General features: G+C 47.5%; 1 protein-coding gene across 1 annotated transcript in view; it reads left to right on the plus strand.

Annotated features, from left to right (window-relative positions):
• The window catches only part of LOC121281479 (soluble guanylate cyclase 88E-like), a 1149736-nt gene extending 1130215 nt beyond the window's left edge, over positions 1-19521 (plus strand). Inside the window, exons 15-17 of the mRNA XM_041194423.1 lie at positions 17814-17970; positions 19009-19118; positions 19516-19521. Of these exons, the coding sequence (XP_041050357.1) occupies positions 17814-17970; positions 19009-19118; positions 19516-19521 (273 nt within the window). The remainder of the gene's footprint in view (positions 1-17813; positions 17971-19008; positions 19119-19515) is intronic.
• The last annotated feature ends 1231 nt before the right edge of the window (positions 19522-20752 follow it).

The following is a 20752-nucleotide window of genomic DNA, read 5'->3' on the forward strand; positions in this document are numbered from 1 at the left end:
AAAGACAATCCTGTGTTTTCTGGGCCTTAGTCAGGGTGACAAATTAAATACAGTCCTGGGTACTTGGGCCCTCGGTCACTTTGAGTGATAAAAGACAGTCCTGTGCTCTGTGGCCCTCAAACAAGTTGAGAGATTAAATACACTCCTAGGCTCATTGGGCCTCATGGACAGGGTGAAACCTTAAAGAGAGTCCTGGGCTCCCAGGGCCTTAGTCAGGGTGACAGATAAAATACAGTCCTGAGCTCTGTGGGCCTTAGTCAGGGTGATGGATTCAAGACAATCCTGAGCTCTGTGGGCCTCCAGCAGGGTGAGGGATTAAAGAAACCCTTGGACTCTGTGGACCCCAGTCAATTTGAGGGATTAAAGACTGTCCTGTGGCTCTGTGGATCTCAATCAGGATGATGGATTAAAGACTGTCCTGGGCTCTGTGGCCCTCAGACAGTCTTAGGGATCAAAGACAGTCCTGGGCTCTCTGTGCCTCAGACAGGGTGAGAGATTAAAGACAGTCCTGGAGTCTGTGGATCTCAGTCAGAGTGTGGGATTAAGGAAATTCCTGGGCTCTGAGGGCCTCAAACATGTTGAGTGATTAAGGACAGTCCTGGGCCCTGTGGGCATGTGTCAGGGTTAGAGATTAAAGACAGTCCTGGGCCCTGTGGGTCTCAGTCAGGGTGAGGGATTAAAGACAGTCCTGGGCTCTCTGGGCTTTATTCAGGTTGAGAGATTAAATACAGTTCTGTGCTTTGTGGGCCTCATACAGGGTGAGGGATTAAAGAATCTCATGGGCTCTGTGGGCCCCAGTCAGTTTGAGGGATTAAAGACAGTCCTGGGCTCTGTGGATCTCAGTCAGGTTGAGGGATTAAAGACAGTCCAGAGCTCTGTGGGGCTCAGACAGTTTTAGGTATTAAAGACAGTCCTGGGATCTCTGGTATGTCTCAGTCAGTGTGTGTGATTAAAGACAGTCCTGGACATTGTGTGCCTCAATTAGGGTGAGGATTTAAGGAAATTCCTTGGCTCTGTGGACATCAGCCATGTTGAGTGATTAAGGACAGTACTGGGCCCTGTTGTTCTCAGTGAGAGCGAGGGATTAAAAACAGTCCTGGGCTCTGTGGGCATGTGTCAGGGTGCGAGATTAAAGACAGTCCTGGGCTCTGTGGGCCTCAGTTAGGGTGAGAGATTAAATACATTCCTGGGCTCTGTGTGCCTCAATCAGGGTGAGAGATTAAAGACTGTCCAGGAGTCATGGGTTTTAGAGAGTGTGTGTGATTAAAAACAGTCCTGGGCTCTCTGTGCTTCAGTTAATTTCAGACATTAAAGATAGTCCTGGACACTTTGTGCCTCAGTCAGGGTGCGAGATTAAAGACAGTCCTGGAGTCTGTGGGTCTCAGTCAGGTTGTGAGAATAAAGACAGTCCTGGGCTCTGTGGGTCTCGTTCAGGCTGAGACAATAATGTCATTCCTGGGCCCTGTGGGCCTTATTTAGGATGACAGATTAAATATAGTCCTGGGTCCTTTGGGCCTCAATCAGAGTGAGGGATTAAGAAAATTCCTGGGCTCTTTTAGCCTCAGCCATTTTGAGTGATTAAGTACAGTCCAGGGCCCTGTGGGTCTCAGTCAGGGTGAGAAATTAAAGACTGTCCAGGGCTCTGTGGGCATGAGTCAAGGTGAAAGATTAAAGACAGTCCTTGGCTCTGTGTGCCTCAGTCAGGGGGAGAGATTAAAGACATTCCTGGAGTCTGTGGGTCTCAGAAAGTGTGTGGGATTAAAAACAGTCCTGGGCTCTCTGTGCCTCAGTCAGTTTGAGAGATTAAAGATAGTCCTGGACATTGTGTGCCTCAGTCAGGGTTAAAGATGGTCATGGACACACTGGGCCTCAGTTACTGTGAGGCATTAAGGACATTCCTCGGCTCTGTGGGCATCAGCCATGTTGAGCGATTAAAGACAGTCCTGGGTTCTGTGGGTCTCAGTCAGTGTGATGGATTCAAGACAATCCTGAGCTCTGTGGGCCTCCAGCAGGGTGAGGGATTAAAGAAACCCTTGGACTCTGTGGACCCCAGTCAATTTGAGGGATTAAAGACTGTCCTGTGGCTCTGTGGCTCTCAGTCAGGATGAGGGATAAAAGACTGTCCTGGGCTCTGTGGGCCTCAGACGGTTTTAGGGATCAAAGGCAGTCCTGGGCTCTGTGTGCCTCAGTCAGGTTGAGGGATTAAAGATAGTCCTGGACACTGTGTGCCTCAGTCAGTGTTAAAGATGGTCGTGGACACTGTGGGCCTCAGTTACGGTGAGGGATTAAGGACATTCCTGGGCTCTGTGGGCATCAGCCATGTTGAGCGATTAAAGACAGTCCTGGGCTCTGTGGGTCTCAGTCATGGTGATGTATTAAACACAGCCCTGGGCCCTGTGGGGATGAGACAGGGGAGTGATTTAAAACAGTCCTGGGCTCCATTGGCCTCAGTCAGAGTGACAGATTAAAGACAGTCCTGGACTCTCTGTGCCTCAGTCAGGTTGAGGGATTAAAGATAGTCCTGGACACTGTGTGCCTCAGTCAGGGTTAAAGATGGTCAGGGACACTGTGGGCCTCAGTTACAGTGAGGGATTAAGGACATTCCTGGGCTCTGTGGGCATCAGCCATATTGAGTGATTAAAGTCAATCCTGGGCTCAGTGGGCCCCAGTCAGGGTGAGAGATTAAAGACAGACCTGGGCTCTCTTGGCCTAAAATAGTTTTAGGGATTAAAGTCAGTCCTGGGCTCGGTGGTCTCAGTCAGGGTGATGGATTAAAGTAGTCCTGGGCTCTGTGAGGATGAGTCAGGGTGAGAGATTAAATACAGTCCTAGGCTCTGATGGCCTGATTCAGTGTGAAATATTAAAGACAGTCCTCTGTTCTCTGGGCCTTAGTCAGGGTGACAAATTAAATACAGTCCTGGGTACTTGGGCCCTCGGTCACTTTGAGTGATTAAAGACAGTCCTGTGCTCTGTGGCCCTCAAACAAGTTGAGAGATTAAATACACTCCTAGGCTCGTTAGGCCTCATCATCAGGGTGAAACCTTAAGGAGAGTCTTGGGCTCCCAGGGCCTTAGTCAGGGTGACAGATTAAATACAGTCCTGAGATCTGTGGGCCTTAGTCAGGGTGATGGATTCAAGACAATCCTGAGCTCTGTGGGCCTCCAGCAGGGTGAGGGATTAAAGAAACCCTTGGACTCTGTGGACCCCAGTCAATCTGAGGGATTAAAGACTGTCCTGTGGCTCTGTGGATCTCAGTCAGGATGATGGATTAAAGACTGTCCTGGGCTCTGTGGCCCTCAGACAGTTTTAGGGATCAAAGACTGTCCTGGGCTCTCTGTGCCTCAGACAGGGTGAGAGATTAAAGACAGTCCTGGAGTCTGTGGATCTCAGTCAGGGTGTGGGATTAAAGACAGTCCTGGATATTGTGTGCCTCAGTCAATTTGAGGGATTAAGGAAATTCCTGGGCTCTGAGGGCCTCAAACATGTTGAGTGATTAAGGACAGTCCTGGGCCCTGTGGGCATGTGTCAGGGTTAGAGATTAAAGACAGTCCTGGGCCCTGTGGGTCTCAGTCAGGGTGAGGGATTAAAGACAGTCCTGGGCTCTCTGGGCTTTATTCAGGTTGAGAGATTAAATACAGTCCTGTGCTTTGTGGGCCTCATACAGGGTGAGGGATTAAAGAATCTCATGGGCTCTGTGGGCCCCAGTCAGTTTGAGGGATTAAAGACAGTCCTGGGCTCTGTGGATCTCAGTCAGGTTGAGGGATTAAAGGCAGCCCAGAGCTCTGTGGTCCTATATCAGCATGAGAGATTAAAGACAATCCTGGAGACTGTGGGTCTCAGACAGGGCGAGGGAATAAAGACAGTCCAGTGCTCGGTGGACCTGAGTCAGGGTGAGGGAATAAAGAATATCCTGGGTTCTGTGGGGCTCAATCAGGGAGAGAGATTAAAGACAGTCCTGGAGACTGTGGGTCTCAGTCAAGGTGAGGGAATAAAGAATGTCCTGGGTTCTGTGGGGCTCAGACAGTTTTAGGTATTAAAGACAGTCCTGGGATCTCTGGTATGTCTCAGTCAGGGTGTGTGATTAAAAACAGTCCTGGACATTGTGTGCCTCAGTTAGGGTGAGGGTTTAAGGAAATTCCTGGGCTCTGTGGGCCTCAGCCATGTTGAGTGATTAAGGACAGTACTGGGCCCTGTTGTTCTCAGTGAGAGCGAAGGATTAAAAACAGTCCTTGGCTTCTGTGGTCATGTGTCAGGGTGCGAGATTAAAGACAGTCCTGGGCTCTGTGTGCCTCAGTCAGGGTGAGGGATTAAAGAATGTCCTGGAGTCATGGGTTTTAGAGAGTGTGTGTGATTAAAAACAGTCCTGGGCTCTCTGTGCTTCAGTTAATTTGAGACATTAAAGATAGTCCTGGACACTTTGTGCCTCAGCCAGGGTGCGAGATTAAAGACAGTCCTGGACTCTGTGTGCCTCAGTCAGCGAGAGGGATTAAATACATTCTTGGGCTCTGTGGGCATGAGTCAGGGTGAGAGATTAAAGAGATTCCAGGAGTCTATGGGTCTCAGTCAAGCTCTGAGAATAAAGACAGTCCTGGGCTCTGTGGGTCTCAGTCAGGCTGAGACAATAATGACATTACTGGGCCCTGTGGGCCTTAGTCAGGATGACAGATTAAATACAGTCCTGGGCCCTTTGGCCTCAGTCAGGGTGAGTGATTAAAGACAGTCCTGTGCTCTGTTGCCCACATACAGGGTGAGAGATTAAAGATAGTCCTGGAGACTGTGGGTCTCATTCAGGTTGTGTGATTAAAGGCAATCCCGGAAACGGTGTCCCACAGTCAGGGTGAGGGATAAAGGAAATTCCTGGGCTCTTTGTGCCTCAGCCATTTTGAGCGATTAAGGACAGTCCTGGACACTGTGGGTCTCAGTCAGGGTGAAGAATTAAAGACAGTCCTGGAGTATATGGGTCTCAGTCAGGTTGTGAGAATAAAGACAGTCCTGGGCTCTGTGGGTCTCAGTCAGGCTGAGACAATAATGACATTCCTGGACACTGTGGGTCTCAGTCAGGGTGAAGAATTAAAGACAGTCCTGGAGTATATGGGTCTCAGTCAGGTTGTGAGAATAAAGACAGTCCTGGGCTCTGTGGGTCTCAGTCAGGCTGAGTCAATAATGACATTCCTGGACACTGTGGGTCTCAGTCAGGGTGAAGAATTAAAGACAGTCCTGGAGTATATGGGTCTCAGTCAGGTTGTGAGAATAAAGACAGTTCTGGGCCCTTTGGGCCTCAGTCAGGGTGAGTGATTAAAGATATTCCCGGAGACTGTGGGTCTCAGTCATGGTGAGGGATTAAAGACTGTCCTGGAGTCTGTGGGTCGCAGAGAGTGTGTGGTATTAAAAACAGTCCTGGGCTCTCTGTGCCTCAGTCAGGTTGAGAGATTAAAGATAGTCCTGGACACTGTGTGCCTCAGTCAGTGGTAAAGATTAAAGACATTCCTGGGCTCTGTGTGCTTCAGTTAAATTGAGAGATTAAAGACCGACCTGGAGCCTGTGGGTCTCAGAAAGTTTGTGTGATTAAAGACAGTCCTGGGCTCTGTGGACATGCGTCAGGGTGAGAGATTAAAGACATTCCTGGGCTCTGAGTCCCTCAGTCAGGGTGAGAGATTAGAGACTGTCCTATAGTCTGTGGGTCTCAGTGATGTTGTGGGATTAAAAACAGTCCTTGGCTCTGTGTGCCTCAGTCAGGGTGAGAGATTAAAGACAGTTCTGGAGTCTGTGGGTCTCAGAAAGGGTGTGGGATTAATGACAGTCCTGGATATTGTGTGCCTCAGTCAGGTTGAAGGATTAAGGAGATTCCTGGGCTCTTAGGGCCTCAAACATGTTGAGCGATTAAGGACAGTCCTGGGCCCTGTGGGCATGTGTCTGGGTTAGAGATTAAAGACAGTCCTGGGCCCTATGGGTCTCAGTCAGGGTGAGGGATTAAAGACAGTCCTGGTCTCTCTGGGCTTTATTCAGGTTGAGAGATTAAATACAGTTCTGTGCTTTGTGGGCCTCATACAGGGTGAGGGATTAAAGAATCTCATGGGCTCTGATGGCCCCAGTCAGTTTGAGGAATTAAAGTCAGTCCTGGGCTCTGTGGATCTCAGTCAGGTTGAGGGATTAAAGGCAGCCCAGAGCTCTGTGGTCCTTAATCAGCGTGAGAGATCAAAGACAATCCAGGAGACTGTGTTTCTCAGTCAGGGTGAGGGAATAAAGAATGTCCTGGGTTCTGTGGGGCTCAGACAGTTTTTGGTATTAAAGACAATCCTGGGATCTCTGCTATGTCTCAGTCAGGGTGTGGGATTAAAGACAGTCCTGTACATTGTGTGCCTCAATTAGGGTGAGACATTAAGGAAATTCCTGGGCTCTGTGGGCCTCAGCCATGTTGAGTGATTAAGGACAGTACTGGGCCCTGTTGTTCTCAGTGAGAGCGAAGGATTAAAAACAGTCCTGGGCTCTGTGGGCATGATTCAGGGTGGGAGATTAAATACATTCCTGGGCTCTGTGGGCCTCAGTCAGGGTGACAGATTAAAGACTGTCCTGGAGTCTGTGGGTCTCAGAGATGCTGTGGGTTTAAAGCTAGTCCTGGGCTCTCTGTGCCTCAGTCAGGGTGAGAGATTAAATATACTCCTGGACACTGTGGGCCTCAGTCAGGCTGAGGGTTTTATGGACATTTCTGGGCTCTGTGGGCATTAGCCATCTTGAGCGATTAAAGACAGACCTGGGCTCTTTGCGTCTCAGTCAGCGTGAGGGATTCAAGACAGTCTTGGTGTCTTTGGATCTCAGTCAGGGTGTGGGATTAACGACAGTCCTGGACATTGTATGCCTCAGTCAGGTTGTGGAATTAAGGAAATTCCTGGTCTCTGAGGGCTTCAGACATGTTGAGCAATAAAGGACAGTCCTGGGCCCTGTGGGTCTCCGTCAGGGTGAGGGATTAAAGACAGTCCTGGGCTCAGTGGGCATGAGTCAGGATGTGAGATTGAAGTCAGTTCTGGAGATTGTGCATCTGAATCAGGGTGAGAGTTTAAAGACAGTTTTGGGCTCTCTGGGCCTTAGTTAGGGTGAGAGATTAAATAAAGTCTTGTGTTCTTTTGGCTTCAGTCAGGGTGAGTGATTAAAGACAGTCCTGTGCTCTGTGGGCCTCATACAGGGTGAGGGATTAAAGAATCTCCTGGGCTCTGTGGGCCCCAGTTAGTTTGAGGCATTGAAGATATTTCTGGGCTCTGTGGTCCTTAATCAGTGTGAGAGATTAATGACAGTCCTGGGCTCTGTGCTGTTCGTCAAGATGAGGGATTAAAGACAGTCCAGGGCTCTGTGTACTTGAGTCAGGGTGAGGAATTGAAGACGGTCCAAGGCTCTGTGGGTCTAAATCATGGTGAGAGATTAAAGACAGTCCTGGAGACTGTGGTTCTCAATCAGGGTGATAGATTAAAGACTGTCCTGGGTTCTGTGGGCCTCAGACAGTTTTAGGGATTAAATACAGTCCTGGGCTCTCTTGGCATCAATCAGGGTGAGAGATTAAAGACAGTCCTGGAGTCTGTGGGTCTCAGTCAGGGTGTGGGATTAAAGACAGTCCTGGACACTGTGTGCCACAGCAGGGTGAGGAATGAAGGAATTCCTGGGCTCTGTGGGCCTCAGCCGTGTTGAACGATTAAGGTCAGTCCTGGGCCCTGTGTGTCTCAGTCAGGGTGAGGGATTAGACAGTCCTGGTCTCTGTGGGCATGAGTCAGGGTGAGAGATTAAAGACAGTCCTGGGTTCTGTGCGCCTCAGTCCGGGTGAGAGATTAAAGACTGTCCTGGAGTCTATGGGTCTCAGTCAGGCTGTGGGATTAAAGACAGACCTGGGCTCCCTGGGCCTCATTCAGGGTGAGGGATTAAAGATAGTCCTGGACACTGTGGGCCTCAGTCCGGGTGAGGGATTAAGAACAGTCCTGGGCTCTGTGGATCTCAGTCAGGGTGATGGATTAAAGATAGTCCTGAGCTCTGTGGGGATGAGTCAGGGTGAGAGATTAAAGACTGTCCTGGGCTCTGTTGGCCTCAGTCAGAGTAAGAGATTAAAGACAGTCCTGGGCTCTGTGTGCATCAGTCAGTGTGAGGGATTAGAGACAGTCCTGTGCCCTGTGGGTCTCAGTCAACGTGAGAGATTAAAGACTGTCCTGGAGTCTGTGGGTCTCAGACATTGTGTGGGATTAAAGATAGTCCTGGACTTTCTGTGTCTCAGTCAGGGTGAGAGATTAAAGATAGTCCTGGACACTGTGGGCCTCAGACAGTGTGAGGGATTAAGGACATTCCTGGGCTCTGTGCACATCAACCATGTTGAGCGATTAAAGACAGTCCTGGGCTCTGTGGGTCTCAGTCAGGGTGAAGGCTTAAAGACAGTGCTGGGCTCTGTCTGGATGAGCCAGGGTGAGAGATTAAAGACAGTCCTGCATTCTTTGGGCCCCAGTCAGTTTGAGGGATTAAAGACATTCCTGGGCACTCTGGGCCTTAGTCAGTGTGACCGATTAAATACAGTCCTGGGTCCTTTAGGCCTCAGTCAGGGTGAGTGATTAAAGGTAGTACTGTGCTCTGTGAGCCTCATACATGGTGAGAGATTAAAGCCTGTCCTGGGCTCTCTGGGCCTCAGTCAGTGTGAGTGATTAAAGACCGTCCTGGAGTCTGTGTTCCTCAGTCAGGGTGAGGGATTAAGGAAATCCCTGGGTTCTGTGGGCCTCAGCCATGTTGCACGATTAAGGACGTCCTGGGCCCTATGTGTCTCAGTCAGGGTAAGGTATTAAAGACAGTCCTGCGCTCTGTGGGCATGAGTCAGGGTGAGAAATTAAAGACAGTCCTGGGCTCTGTTAGCCTCATTCAGGGTGAGTGATTAAAGACAGTTCTGTGCTGTGTGGGCCTCATACAGGGTGAGGGATTAAAGAAACTCCTGGGCTCTGTGGGCATGAATCAACGTGAGAGATTAAAGACAGTCCTGGGCTCTGTTAGCCTCATTCAGGGTGGGTGATTAAAGCCAGTCCTGTGCTGTGTGGGCCTCATGCAGGGTGAGGGGTTAAAGACAGTCCAGGAGACTGTGTGCCTCAGTCAGGGTGAGGGATTAAGGAATTTCCTGGTCGCTATGGGCCTCAGCCATGTTGAGCAATTAAGCAAAGTCCTGGGCCCTGTGGGTTTCAGTCAGGCTGAGGGATTAATGTCAGTCCTGGGTTCTGTTGGCATGAGTCAGGGTGAGAGATTAAAGACAGTCCTGGGCTCTGTGGGTCTCATTCAGGGTAAGACATTAATGACATTCTTTGGCTCTCTGGGCCTAAATCAGTTTGACAGATTAAATACAGTCCTGGGTCCTTTGGGCCTCATTCAGGGTGAGTGATTAAAGACATTCCTGTGCTCTGTGGGCCTCATACAGGGTGAGAGATTATAAACAGTCCTGGGCTTTGTAGGCCTCCGACAGGGTGAGGGCTTAAAGAAATCCCTGGGCTCTGTGGGCCCCAGTCAGTTTGAAAGATTATAGACAGTCCTGGGCTCTGTAGGCCTCCGACAGGGTGAGGGCTTAAAGAAATCCCTGGGCTCTGTGGGCCCCAGTCAGTGTGAGAGATTAATGACAGTCTTGGGCTCTGTGGTTTCAGTCAAGGTGAGGGATTAAAGACATTTCTGGGGTCTGTGGACTTGAATCAGGGTGAGGAATTGAAGATAGTCCTGGGCTCTGTGGGTCTAAATCTGCGTGAGAGATTAAAGACAGTCCTGGAGACTGTGGGTCTCAGTCAGGGTGAGGGATTAAAGACTGTCCTGGGCTCTGTGGGCCTCAGACAGTTTTAGGGATTAAAGACAGTCTTGGGCTATCTGGGCCTCAGTCAGAGTGAGAGATTAAAGACAGTCCTGGACATTCTGTGCCTCAGTCAGTGTGAGGGATTAAGGAAATTCCTTGGGCCTCAGCCATGTTGAGCGGTAAAGGACAGTCCTGGGCCGTGTAGGTCTCCATCAAGGTGATGGATTAAAGACAGTCCTGCGCTCTGTGGGCATGAGTCAGGGTGAGAGATTAAAGACAGTCTTGGGCTCTGAGGGTTTCAGTCAGAATGAGAGATTAAAGACAGTCCTGGGCTCTCTGTGCCTTAGTCAGGGTGAGAGATTAAATACAGTCCTGGGTTCTTTGGGCCTTAGTCAGGGTTAGTGATTAAAGACAGTCCTGTTCTCTATGGGCCTCATACAGGACGAGGGATTAAAGAAACTCCTGGGCTCTGTGGGCCCCAGTCAATTTGAGGGATTAAAGTCAGTCCTGGGCTCTGTGGATCTCAGTCAGTGTGAGGGATTAAGGACAGTCCTGGGCTCTGTAGTCCTTAATTAGTGTGAGATATCAATGACACTCCTGGGCTTTGTGTTCTCAGTCAAGTTGAGTGATTAAAGACAGTCCTGGGCTCTTTGGATGAGTCATAGTGAGGAATTGAAGAGAGTCCAGGGCTCTGTGGGTGTAAATCAGGATGAGAGATTAAAGACAGTCCTGGAGTCTGTGGGTCTCAGTCAGTGTGAGGGATTAAAGACAGTCCTGGGCTCTGTGGACCTGAGTCAGGGTGAGGAATTGAAGACAGTCCTGGGCTCTGTGGTTCTCAGTCAGGGTGAGAGATTAAAGACTCTACTGGAGACTGTGGGTCTCAGTCATGTTGAGGAATTAAAAACTGTCCTGGGCTCTGTGGGCCTCAGACAGTTTTATCATCACAGCCGGACCCAGCATGTGCCTGGTCCCCTGTAGTCCTCCAGCTGCTGGCGCCATCGGCACTCTCTGTCCGTGCCGCCTCCTCCCGCAATTGTGAAGTGCCCTTTCCACTGTACCCCAGGACACTAGCCAACGTTATAATCCCTGCCGATGTGGTAGTCGCTGCACTGGTGCCTTTCTCACTGAATTGATGTGACGCTCGTGCCAATTGAGGCCCCTCAGGTATGGAGGGGGTGCTCTGGACATGTTCCTGGCGGCCATGCGGTGGTGATGCTGAAATTAACAACAAGGGCAGTGCATCAGTTAGTGTTCTGTCAGTTAAACCTTTCATCCCTTTCCCCCCCCAGCCTCATAATGCGCTCAACCTTCAAGAACCTAAGGAGAAGAACATTGGTGGGGTGGTAAATAGTCAAGTGGAGGCCCAAACATTACCCACGCATACACACAGGCTGCTCAGATGGTCTAAGGAATTCCACATGGAATGTTATATGGATAAGTGTGCGGTTAAGCACTTAAGCAAGACAAACAAGGTATGGGAATACAGGAGAAATGGTAGGACCATGGAAAGTCAGGATGATTAAAGGGGCCTTGCTGGTTAATGTAGCAGAACAGGAACATAAGGCGTTTAACAAGGTAAAAGCCAGACTTGCCTTTATTAGCTGAGGAATAGAATGTAGGAAAAATGTACTCTGCACGCGCACACTGCACCCCAACCACAGTAGCCCATCTGAGGCTTCCAGGGGCTCCTGTCCACTCTACTGGTGATCAGTCACCAGAAGATAGTATGGCTGCTCCCAACCCTCTCCCCCAACGGCCACCTTGGACACATTCGGCGTCCATCACTTTCAATAACACACGGGTCTTAACATCCATGGCAAGGAGGCGCAACTAAGTGTGGCGCCGAGGCTAGCAGATGGCTCTTGGCCACGACACCTTGAGGCTCCCCTTCCACCATCTCATCACCATCAATAATACATGTGTTGGAGTTCTGAGTATGTGCCTAGCTGTCTCTCCTGCAGGTTGCCCCCAGATTACTCAAAGATTGGGTGACCACTTTGCTGAACACCTTCGGTCTGTCTGCAAGCATCACCCAGACCTCCCTGTCGCTAGCCATTTCAACACCACCCTGCTCTCATGCCCACATATCTGTCCTTGACTTGCTGCAATGTTCCAGTGAAGCTCAACGCAAACTGGAGTAACAGCACCTTATCTTGCGACTAGGCACTTTACATCTTTCCTGACTGAATATTGAGTTCAACAACTTTAGATCATGAACTCTCTTCTCCATCCTCACCCCCTTTCTGACCCCCCTTTTTCCAATAATTTATATTTTTTAAATATATTTTTCTTTTCCCACCTATTTGCATTATTTTTAAATGTATTTCCATCCATTGTTTCATCTACACCTTTTAGCCTATTTCGATACCTTCCCCCCACCCCACCCCCCCACTAGGGCTATCTGTCACTTGCTCGTCCTGCTTTCTACCCTTAGTATCACCATTAGCACATTCCTTAGTTAATATCACCACCGTCAACACCCCTTTGTGCATTTGTCTATGACATCTTTGGCAATCTCTTCTTTGCCTCCACCTATCACTGGCCCTCTATCCAGCTCTACCTGTCCCACCTCCCTCAACCCCCTTATATTTTATCTCATTTCTATATTTCCCCAGTCCTGATGAAAAATTATATGGACTCGAAACGTTAATTGTTCCTCTCTGCAGATGCTATCAGACCTGCTGAGTTTTTCCAGCTATTTTTATTTTGTTACACTGTTAATAAAGCCCAGTATCCCATAAAACCATAGAACCATAGAACACTACAGCATAGAAAACAGGCCATTCGGCCCTTCTAGTTTGTGCCAAAATATTATTCTGCTAGTGCCTTTGACCTGCACCTAGTCCATAACCCTCCAGACCACTCCCATCCATGTATCTATCTAATTTATTCTTAAAACTTAAGAGTGAGCCCGCATTTACCATGTCAGAATGTAACTCGTTCCACACTCTCACCACTCTCTGAGTGAAGGAAGAAGTTCCCCCAAATGTTCCCTCTAAACCTTTCCCCTTTCACCCTAAAGTCATGTCCTCTCATGTTTATATCTTCTAATCTAAGTGGAAAGAGCCTACTTGCATTTACTCTGTCTATACCCCTCATAATTTTGTAAACTTCTATCTTATCTCCCCTCATTCTTCTACGCTGTAAGGAATAAAGTCCTAACCTGTTTAATCGTTCCCTGTAATTCAACTGCTGAAGACCTGGCAACATCCTAATAAATCTTCTGTGCACTGTCTCAATCTTACTGATATCCTTCCTGTAGTTAGGCAACCAGAACTGCACACAATACTCCAAAGTTGGCCTCACCGATGTCTTATACAACCTCACCTTAACAGCCCAACTCCTATACTCAATACTTTGATTTATGAAGGCCAGTATGCCAAAAGCTTTCTTTACAACCTTGTCTACCCGTGACGCCACTTTCAGGGAACTCTGTATCTGAACTCCCAGATCCCTTTGTTCCTTCGCACTCCTCAGTGCCCTACCATTTACTGTGCAAGTTTTCTCAACCTGTCCTGACATCTTCAATGATCCATGCATATGTACACCGAGATCTCTCTGCTCCTTTAGATTTGTACCGTCTATTTTACATTGTCTCTCCATGTTCTTCCTACCAAAATGAATCATTTCACACTCCTCTTTATTAAATCTGTCACTTGCCCACCCATCCCACCAACCTTTCCATGTCCTTTTTAAGTTCTCCACTCTCCTCCTCACAGTTCACAATGCTTTCAGGTTCTGTCACATCCAAAAATTGTGAGAATTGTGCCCTGTATACCAGGATCTGTGTCATCAACATATATCATGAAGAGCAAGGGTCCCAACACTGACCCCTGGGGAACCCTACTATAAACCTTCCTCCAGCCTGAAAAACAAAAGTTCACATTGCTCTTTGTTTCCTGTCACTCAGCCAATTCCATATCCTGACCTTTCATTCTATGGGTTTTAATTTTGCTGTTGTTCAGCATTGTATCAAATGTCCTTTGGAAGTCCATGTACACCGCATCAACAGCATTGCCCTCATCAACTCTCTCTGTCACCCCTTAAAAAAAACTACTCATTATTTGTCCTTAGCAAATCCACGTTGGCTTTTCTTAATTAATCCACATTTGTCTCAGTGATTGTTAATTTTGACTCTAATCATTTTTTGAACAAAGGTAGAAAAATTTCAATTCTCCACTGTGGCACCACTCGTGTATCTAAAGAGGATTGGAAAATTCTGGTCAATGTCTCTTCAATTTCCACTCTCACTTCTCTCAGTATCCCTGGATGCATCTCTTCCGGTCCCACAGGTAACCTATCCAATACCTCCCTCTTGTCAATTTTAAATCCTTCTAGTGTCTGAATTACCTCCTCTTTCACCGTGACCTGGATAGCATCTTCTTCCTTGGTAAAGAAAGATGCAATATCCATTTAATACCTCAGCCAATGCCCCCTGCCTCCATGTGTAAATCCCTTCTGAGGCCCCTAATTGGCCCTAACCCTACTTTTACCACCCTGTCATTATTTATATGTCTTGAGAAGACACTTGGATTCCCTTGTATGTTAGCTGCCAGTCTCTTCTCATGATCTTTCTTTGCTTCTTATTTGTTTTAACCCCCTGAACCTTCTTTGTTCAGCCTGGTTCTCTGTTGTTTTATCAACCTGACATCTGCCATAAGCAAACTTTTTCTTCTTCATGTTAATCTCTATCTTTTTCATCATCCTGGGATCTCTGGATTCTCCCTCATGGGAACACACCTTAACTGTGGCCAAACCATCTCTCCTTATGCAGCTACAGTTTCTCTTGCCAACCTTTGATTCCAATTTATCTGGGTCAGATGCATTCTTATCCCATTGAAGTTAGCTTCCCCCAGTTAATTACTCTTACTCTCGATTGTTCCTTACTTGTGATGCAATGATCACTGTCCCCTAAATGTCCCTGGTCTGACTCTTGATCCACTTGACCTCCCTCATTAGGGGGAGATGGTCGTGTAGTGCTAATGTCACTGGACTAGTAACCCAGGCAAATGTTCTGGGGACATGTGTTCAAATCCTACCACAGCAGCTGGTGGAATTTAAATTCAATTAATAAATCTGGAATTAAAAGTAAGGCTCAGTAATTGTGACCAAGAAATTATATTTGTCTGTTGCAAAAATCCATCTGGTTCACTAATGTTGCTTTAGGGAAGGGAATCTACCGTCCTTACCTGGTCTGGCCTACATGTGACTCCAGACCCACAGCAATGTGGTTGATTCTTAACTGCCCTCTGAAATGGCCGAGTGAGCCACTCACTTCAAGGGTAATTAGGGATGGGAAAAATATGCTGGCTTTGGAAATGTGGCAGTGATGCCCACACCCCATGAAAAAATAGTTTTTTTAAAAATCTTTAGCAATGCCTGCTTCCTTGTTGGACTGGAAACAAGCAGCTGTCGAATATTTTCCTGAACACACTCTGGGAGCTCTTGCCCCTCTCCGGCCTTTACCCCAATACTATCCTAGTCTGTATTCGGATTATTAAATCCGCACCCCCACCCCCCTGCCCAATATACCGATTCTTGCACATCTCTGTAATTTCCTTGCTAATTTGTTTTCTATATCTTGCCCACTATTTGATAGCCTATAGACTATACCCAGCAACATTAGCGTTTCTCTAAAGTTTCTTAGTTCTAACCAAATAGATTCTGTTCTTGACCCCTCTTTCAAGAACTGTAATGTTCTCCTTAATCACTACTGCCACCCCTCCCCCTTTCCTTCCTTTCCTATCTTCCATAAACACCTTGTATGCTGGAACATTTGAAGATGAGTCAATATGAATGTGAAAGGTGCCCATGATAAAGTGATTATCCTTATTACATTGACCTTTATTTCCCTGATTTTTAACCCAACAAACACTACAACAGCTGTCGGAGAGCCTATAAACTCCCACGAATGTTTTTAGTTCCCTTCTGTTCCTTAACTACACCCTACTTCTTCATGTTATTCTTAGGCTGTCCCTCAGGGTTGAGGATGACTTGCTGACACTAGAAATGAGTTCTCAGGTGACTGAAGAGTCCAATGTGTGACCTACAGCCTCTGTCACAGGTGGGGCAGACGGTGGTAGGAGGAACGGGTGGGTGGGGTGCCCGGTTGCCACTTGCTCTTTTTGCTGCCAACGCTTGGCTTCAGCTAGCCCTTGGTGATGAGACTTGAGGTGTTCAGCTCCTTCCCAGATGCTTTCCATCCACTTTGGGCAGTCTTGGGCCAGGGATTCCCAGGTGTTGGTGGGGATGTTGCATATTTTCAAGAAGGTTTTGAGGGTGTCTGTGAAGTGTTTCCTTTGCCCTCCTGGGGCTCGCTTGCCGTGTCTGAGTAGAGCGCTTGTTTCGGGAATCTCGTGTCAAGCTTGTGGGCGATGTGGCTGCCCAACAGAGCTGATAGAGTGTGATCAATGCTTCGATGGATTTGCAGGATCTTGCGGAGGCAGTGCTGGTCGTACTTCTCCAGAGTTTTGAGGTGACTGCTCTACATAGTCCGCATCTCTGAGCCCTAGAGGAGGTGGGTATCACTACTGCTCTGTAGACCATGAGCTTGGTGCCGGGTTTGAGGTCCTGGTCCTCAAACACTCTCTTCCTCAAGTGGCTGAAGGCTGCGCTAACACACTGAAGGCGATGTTAAACCTTATCATCGATGTCTGTCCTTGTTGAAAGTCGGCTTCCAAGGTATAGAGAGTGGTTCACGTTGTCCAAGGCCTCATTGTGGATATTGATAACTTGGGGGGGGAGGCAGTGCTGTGTGGAGGGGGCGGGCTGATACAGGACTTTTGTCTTTCGGATATTTAGTGTAAGGCCCAAGCTCTTGTATGCTCGAGTGAAGGTGTTGACGATGGTGTGGAGCTTGGACTCCGAGTGTGCGCAGATGCAAGAATCGTCTTCACACTGTAGTTCAATGGCAGACGATGGGACAAAACTGAATCTGGCCTGCAGGTAGCGGAGGTTGAACAGGTTCCCTCTTGTTCTGTAGTTTAGCTGCACTCCAACAGAGAGCGCGCCGAGGGTAAGATGGAGCATTGCGTTGAGGAAGATTGAGAAGAGTGTCAGTGCAATGACACAGCCTTGCTTGACCCCAGTCCGATCATGTATTGGATCTACATTGATTCTAATTCTTGTTTTGCTAACCTGAAATTCTTCCTGTCTCCTGCCTCTCCCCTTCCTTTATTATCCTTTATTATAATGGCTATTCCTCCACCTTTTTCATTTTGGCTGGGATGTGAATGGGTTTGATCCCTGTAGGCAGGGTGTAAATGGGTCTGAAAACAGCAGATTGAGGGGGGTGAGTTGCATGAATCTGACCACAGTAGACAGGCTCTGATTCTATCAGAACCCCATTGTTAGAGTAAGACTGAGTATAATCCCAGTAGATAAGTGTAACTGGGTCAGAATCAGAAACCTTTACAACCATAAAGGAGGCCCAATTACCCACCATGTCTGTACCAATTGACAAGTAACCATTCAGTCTAATCCCACTTGTCAGTTCTTGGTCCTTGGCTTGTAGGTTATGGTACTTCAAATGTGATTTCTGCCTCTACCACCCTTTCAGGCAGTGAGTTCCAGATCCTCACCACCATTACAGGGAAAACATTTCTCCTTGAATCCCCTTTAAAGATCCTATCTCTAACTCTGTATGAGTGTCCCAAGGTTCAGGACCCCTCAACTGAGGGGAACTGGTCTTCTTATCCACTCTATCTAGATCCCAAATCATTTTATACACTTAATTGAGATGTCCCCTCAACCTCTGTCCCAAAGAAAACAAGCCCAGCCTATCTAATCTTCCCTCATAACTCCAATTCTCCATTCCAGGCAACATCCTTGTAAACTTCCTCTGTCTCCTCCCTAGTGCAATCATGTCTTTCACATAGTGCAGTGACCAGAGCCCTACATAGTCCTCTAGTTGTGGCTTAATTGGTGTTTTATTCAGTTGCAGCATAACCTCCCTGCTCTTGTATTCTAACAGGATATGGGGTGGAATTGTGCCTGGCTTCCTGCTCATTTTCTAATCCAATGTGTACAGGTGGAGACTATTGGAGATGCCTATATGGTAGTTGCAGGAGTTCCGGAGAAAACCAAATATCATGCGCATAACATCTGTGACATGGCTCTGGACATGGTACGGTCAATCGACCACCTGAAAGATCCATCCACTGGGAGCAATATCCAAATCCGCGTTGGTGAGTCTGCCTCTGCTTGGGAAAATGCAAGATTAAATCAATGCGAATCAGTAGGTATTGATGGGTGACAGCATTGGGAATGACTGGTGGATACATTGGGAATGATTGATGGCAGTGTTGGGAATGGTTGGTGGGAGCATTGGGAATGTTTGGTGGGACCATTGGGAATGCTTAGTGGGAGCATTAGGAATGATTGGTGTGAGTTTTGGGAATGATTGAGGGGAGCGGTGGGAATTATTGGTGGGAATTTTAGGAATGATTGGTGGGAGAATTGGGAATGATTGGTGGGAGCATTGGGAATAATTGGTGGGAGTGTTGGGAATGAAGGAATGAGTGGTGGGAACATTGGGAATGATTGGTTGGAAGAATTGGGAATGATTGGCTGGAAGATTGGGAATGATGGAGGGAGCATTGGAAATGATTGGTGGCAGTGTTGGAGAATGATTGGTGGGAGTTTTGGTAATGATTGTTGGGAATGTTGGGAATGATTGGTTGGAGCGTTCGGAATGATTGGTGGCACTGTTGGGGATGATTGGTAGGTGTAGTGGGAATGATTGGTGGGAATGTTGGGAATGATTTGTGGCAGCGATGGGAATGATTAGTGGGAGTTTGGGAATGATTGTTGTAGTTTTGGGAAAGATTTGTGGGATTGTTGGAAATGATTGGCAGAAGGGGTGGGAATGATTGGTGGCATTTTTGGGAATGACTAGTGGGAGCAGTGGGAATGATTGGGAGCAGTGGGTATGATTGGTGGGAGCAGTGGGAATGATTGGTGGGAGTTTTGGGATTGATTGGTAGGAGAGCTGGAATGATTGGTGGGAGGGGTGGGAATGATTGGTGGGAAAGTTGGGAATGATTGGTGAGAGGGGTAGAAATGATTGGTGGGAGCGGTCTGAATGATTTGTGGGAGAGTTGGGAATAATTGGTGGGAGCGGTGTGAATGATGGGAGTTTTTGGGATAATTGTTGGGAGTTTTGGGAATGATTGGTGGGAGACCCAGCCATTCCAAGCCTTCACTTCCTGTTTGTCTCCCTATAGGTGTTCACACTGGTATGGTTGTGGCAGGTGTGGTGGGTCACAAAATGCCACGGTTTGGACTCTATGGAGACACAGTCCATTCAGCATCAGCCATGGAGAGTAACGGCAAGGTAGGAGCTGAGCATCATCATCAAAATGAGAACAGGAATATAAACCTTGATGATTCCTGCCACTGGAGGGACCAGGAAACCTCACCCCTGGTCAATGTAACCAGTCTTCAGAATCTAACCCTTTTAGCTCTGGTATTGTTCTGTTGAATTTGTGCTGCACCGACCCCCAGCCTGTATATCTTTCCTGAGGTGCTGTTTTCACAATTGAACTCAGTCTCCAGATGACTGTAACCAGGGTTTTAAATAATTGTAACATAACTCTGCTCCCTTTGTATTCCAGCTCCTGGAGATAGCGGCCAACACTCCCGCAGGCTTTTAGATTAACCTTTGTGTCTGTCCATAAGCTTTTTGTGATTTCTGTTCTTGAAATCCTAAATCTCTCTGTGTTCCTCCACAGTTCTGAGCTCTTGTTGCTTAGAAAATGGTGATCTATCTATCTCAGATCAAGAGCGGAAGACATTGCGCTTCCCCAGTTAACCTGGCAATGTCTCTATTATAGTTACTGTGCTCCATCTAACTTAGTGTCATCATGATACATTGCTTCAGCCAAGTCATTTATAAATAGGTGGAAACTACAGCCTCGGCTTTGATAGAAATATATACTTACATATTTTTTAAAATATAGACATTTTTGTATAAGGAATTGTGTCATTCAGGGTTTTAAGATGGTTGAAGGATTTGACAGGGTAGATAGAGATTTCCTGCTGAGGCGCTTAGGTATGGAGATTCCAGAATTAGGGGAAATAACCTTACAATTCGAGCCAAGCCATTCAGGGGTGTTGTCAGGAAACACTTCTTCATGCAAAGAGGAGGTGAAATCTGGAATTCTCTCCCTCAGGATGGGACTGGACAGAGTCAACTGAACATTTCAAAAGTGAAATTGATGGATTGATTGATAAATTAGTAAATTCTGGCCCCACAATCCAACCCACACCCACCCCCCTCAGATATCTGCACTTCTCTAATTCCAGCCTCTTGAACATCCCTGATTTTAATCACTACACCATTGCCGGCTGTGCCTTCAGCAGCCTGGGCCCCAAGCTCTGGAATTCCCTCCCTAAACCTTTCCACCTCACTCTCCTCCTTTAAGACACTCTTTAAAACCTCCCTCTCTGACCAAGCTTTTGGTCACCTGACCTAATATCTCCCTATGTGGCTCAGGGTCATATTTTGTTCACTCCTGCAAAGCACTGTGGGATGACTATTATGTTATGGGCACCATATAAATATTAATTGTTGTTGGTTTATAATAGGTAAAATATGAATGTCACTCTGGTACACTGGGCGTCACTTTGTGGGTGCAGTGAAGTTTCATTCTGAAGATACAGTGGGAATCACTCTGGATGCAGTGGATGTCACTGTGGAAATTATGGATGCACTGGTTGTCACTTTGTGGGTGCAGTGAGTGTCACTCTGTGGTAACAATGGGTGTCACCCTGGATGCATTAGGTGTCACTCTTGATGCAGTGGCAACCACTCTGTGGATATCATGGCTGTCACTCTCTAGATGCAGTTGGTGCTCCTCTCTGGGTGCAGCGGATGTCACTCTCTAGATGCAATGGGTGTCACTCTGGATACAGTGGCTGTCACTCTGTAGATACAGTAGGTGTCACTGTAGATGTAGTCACTCTGGA

Source organism: Carcharodon carcharias, chromosome 8 (genome assembly GCF_017639515.1).
Source record: "Carcharodon carcharias isolate sCarCar2 chromosome 8, sCarCar2.pri, whole genome shotgun sequence".
Taxonomy (NCBI): Eukaryota; Metazoa; Chordata; class Chondrichthyes; order Lamniformes; family Lamnidae; genus Carcharodon; species Carcharodon carcharias.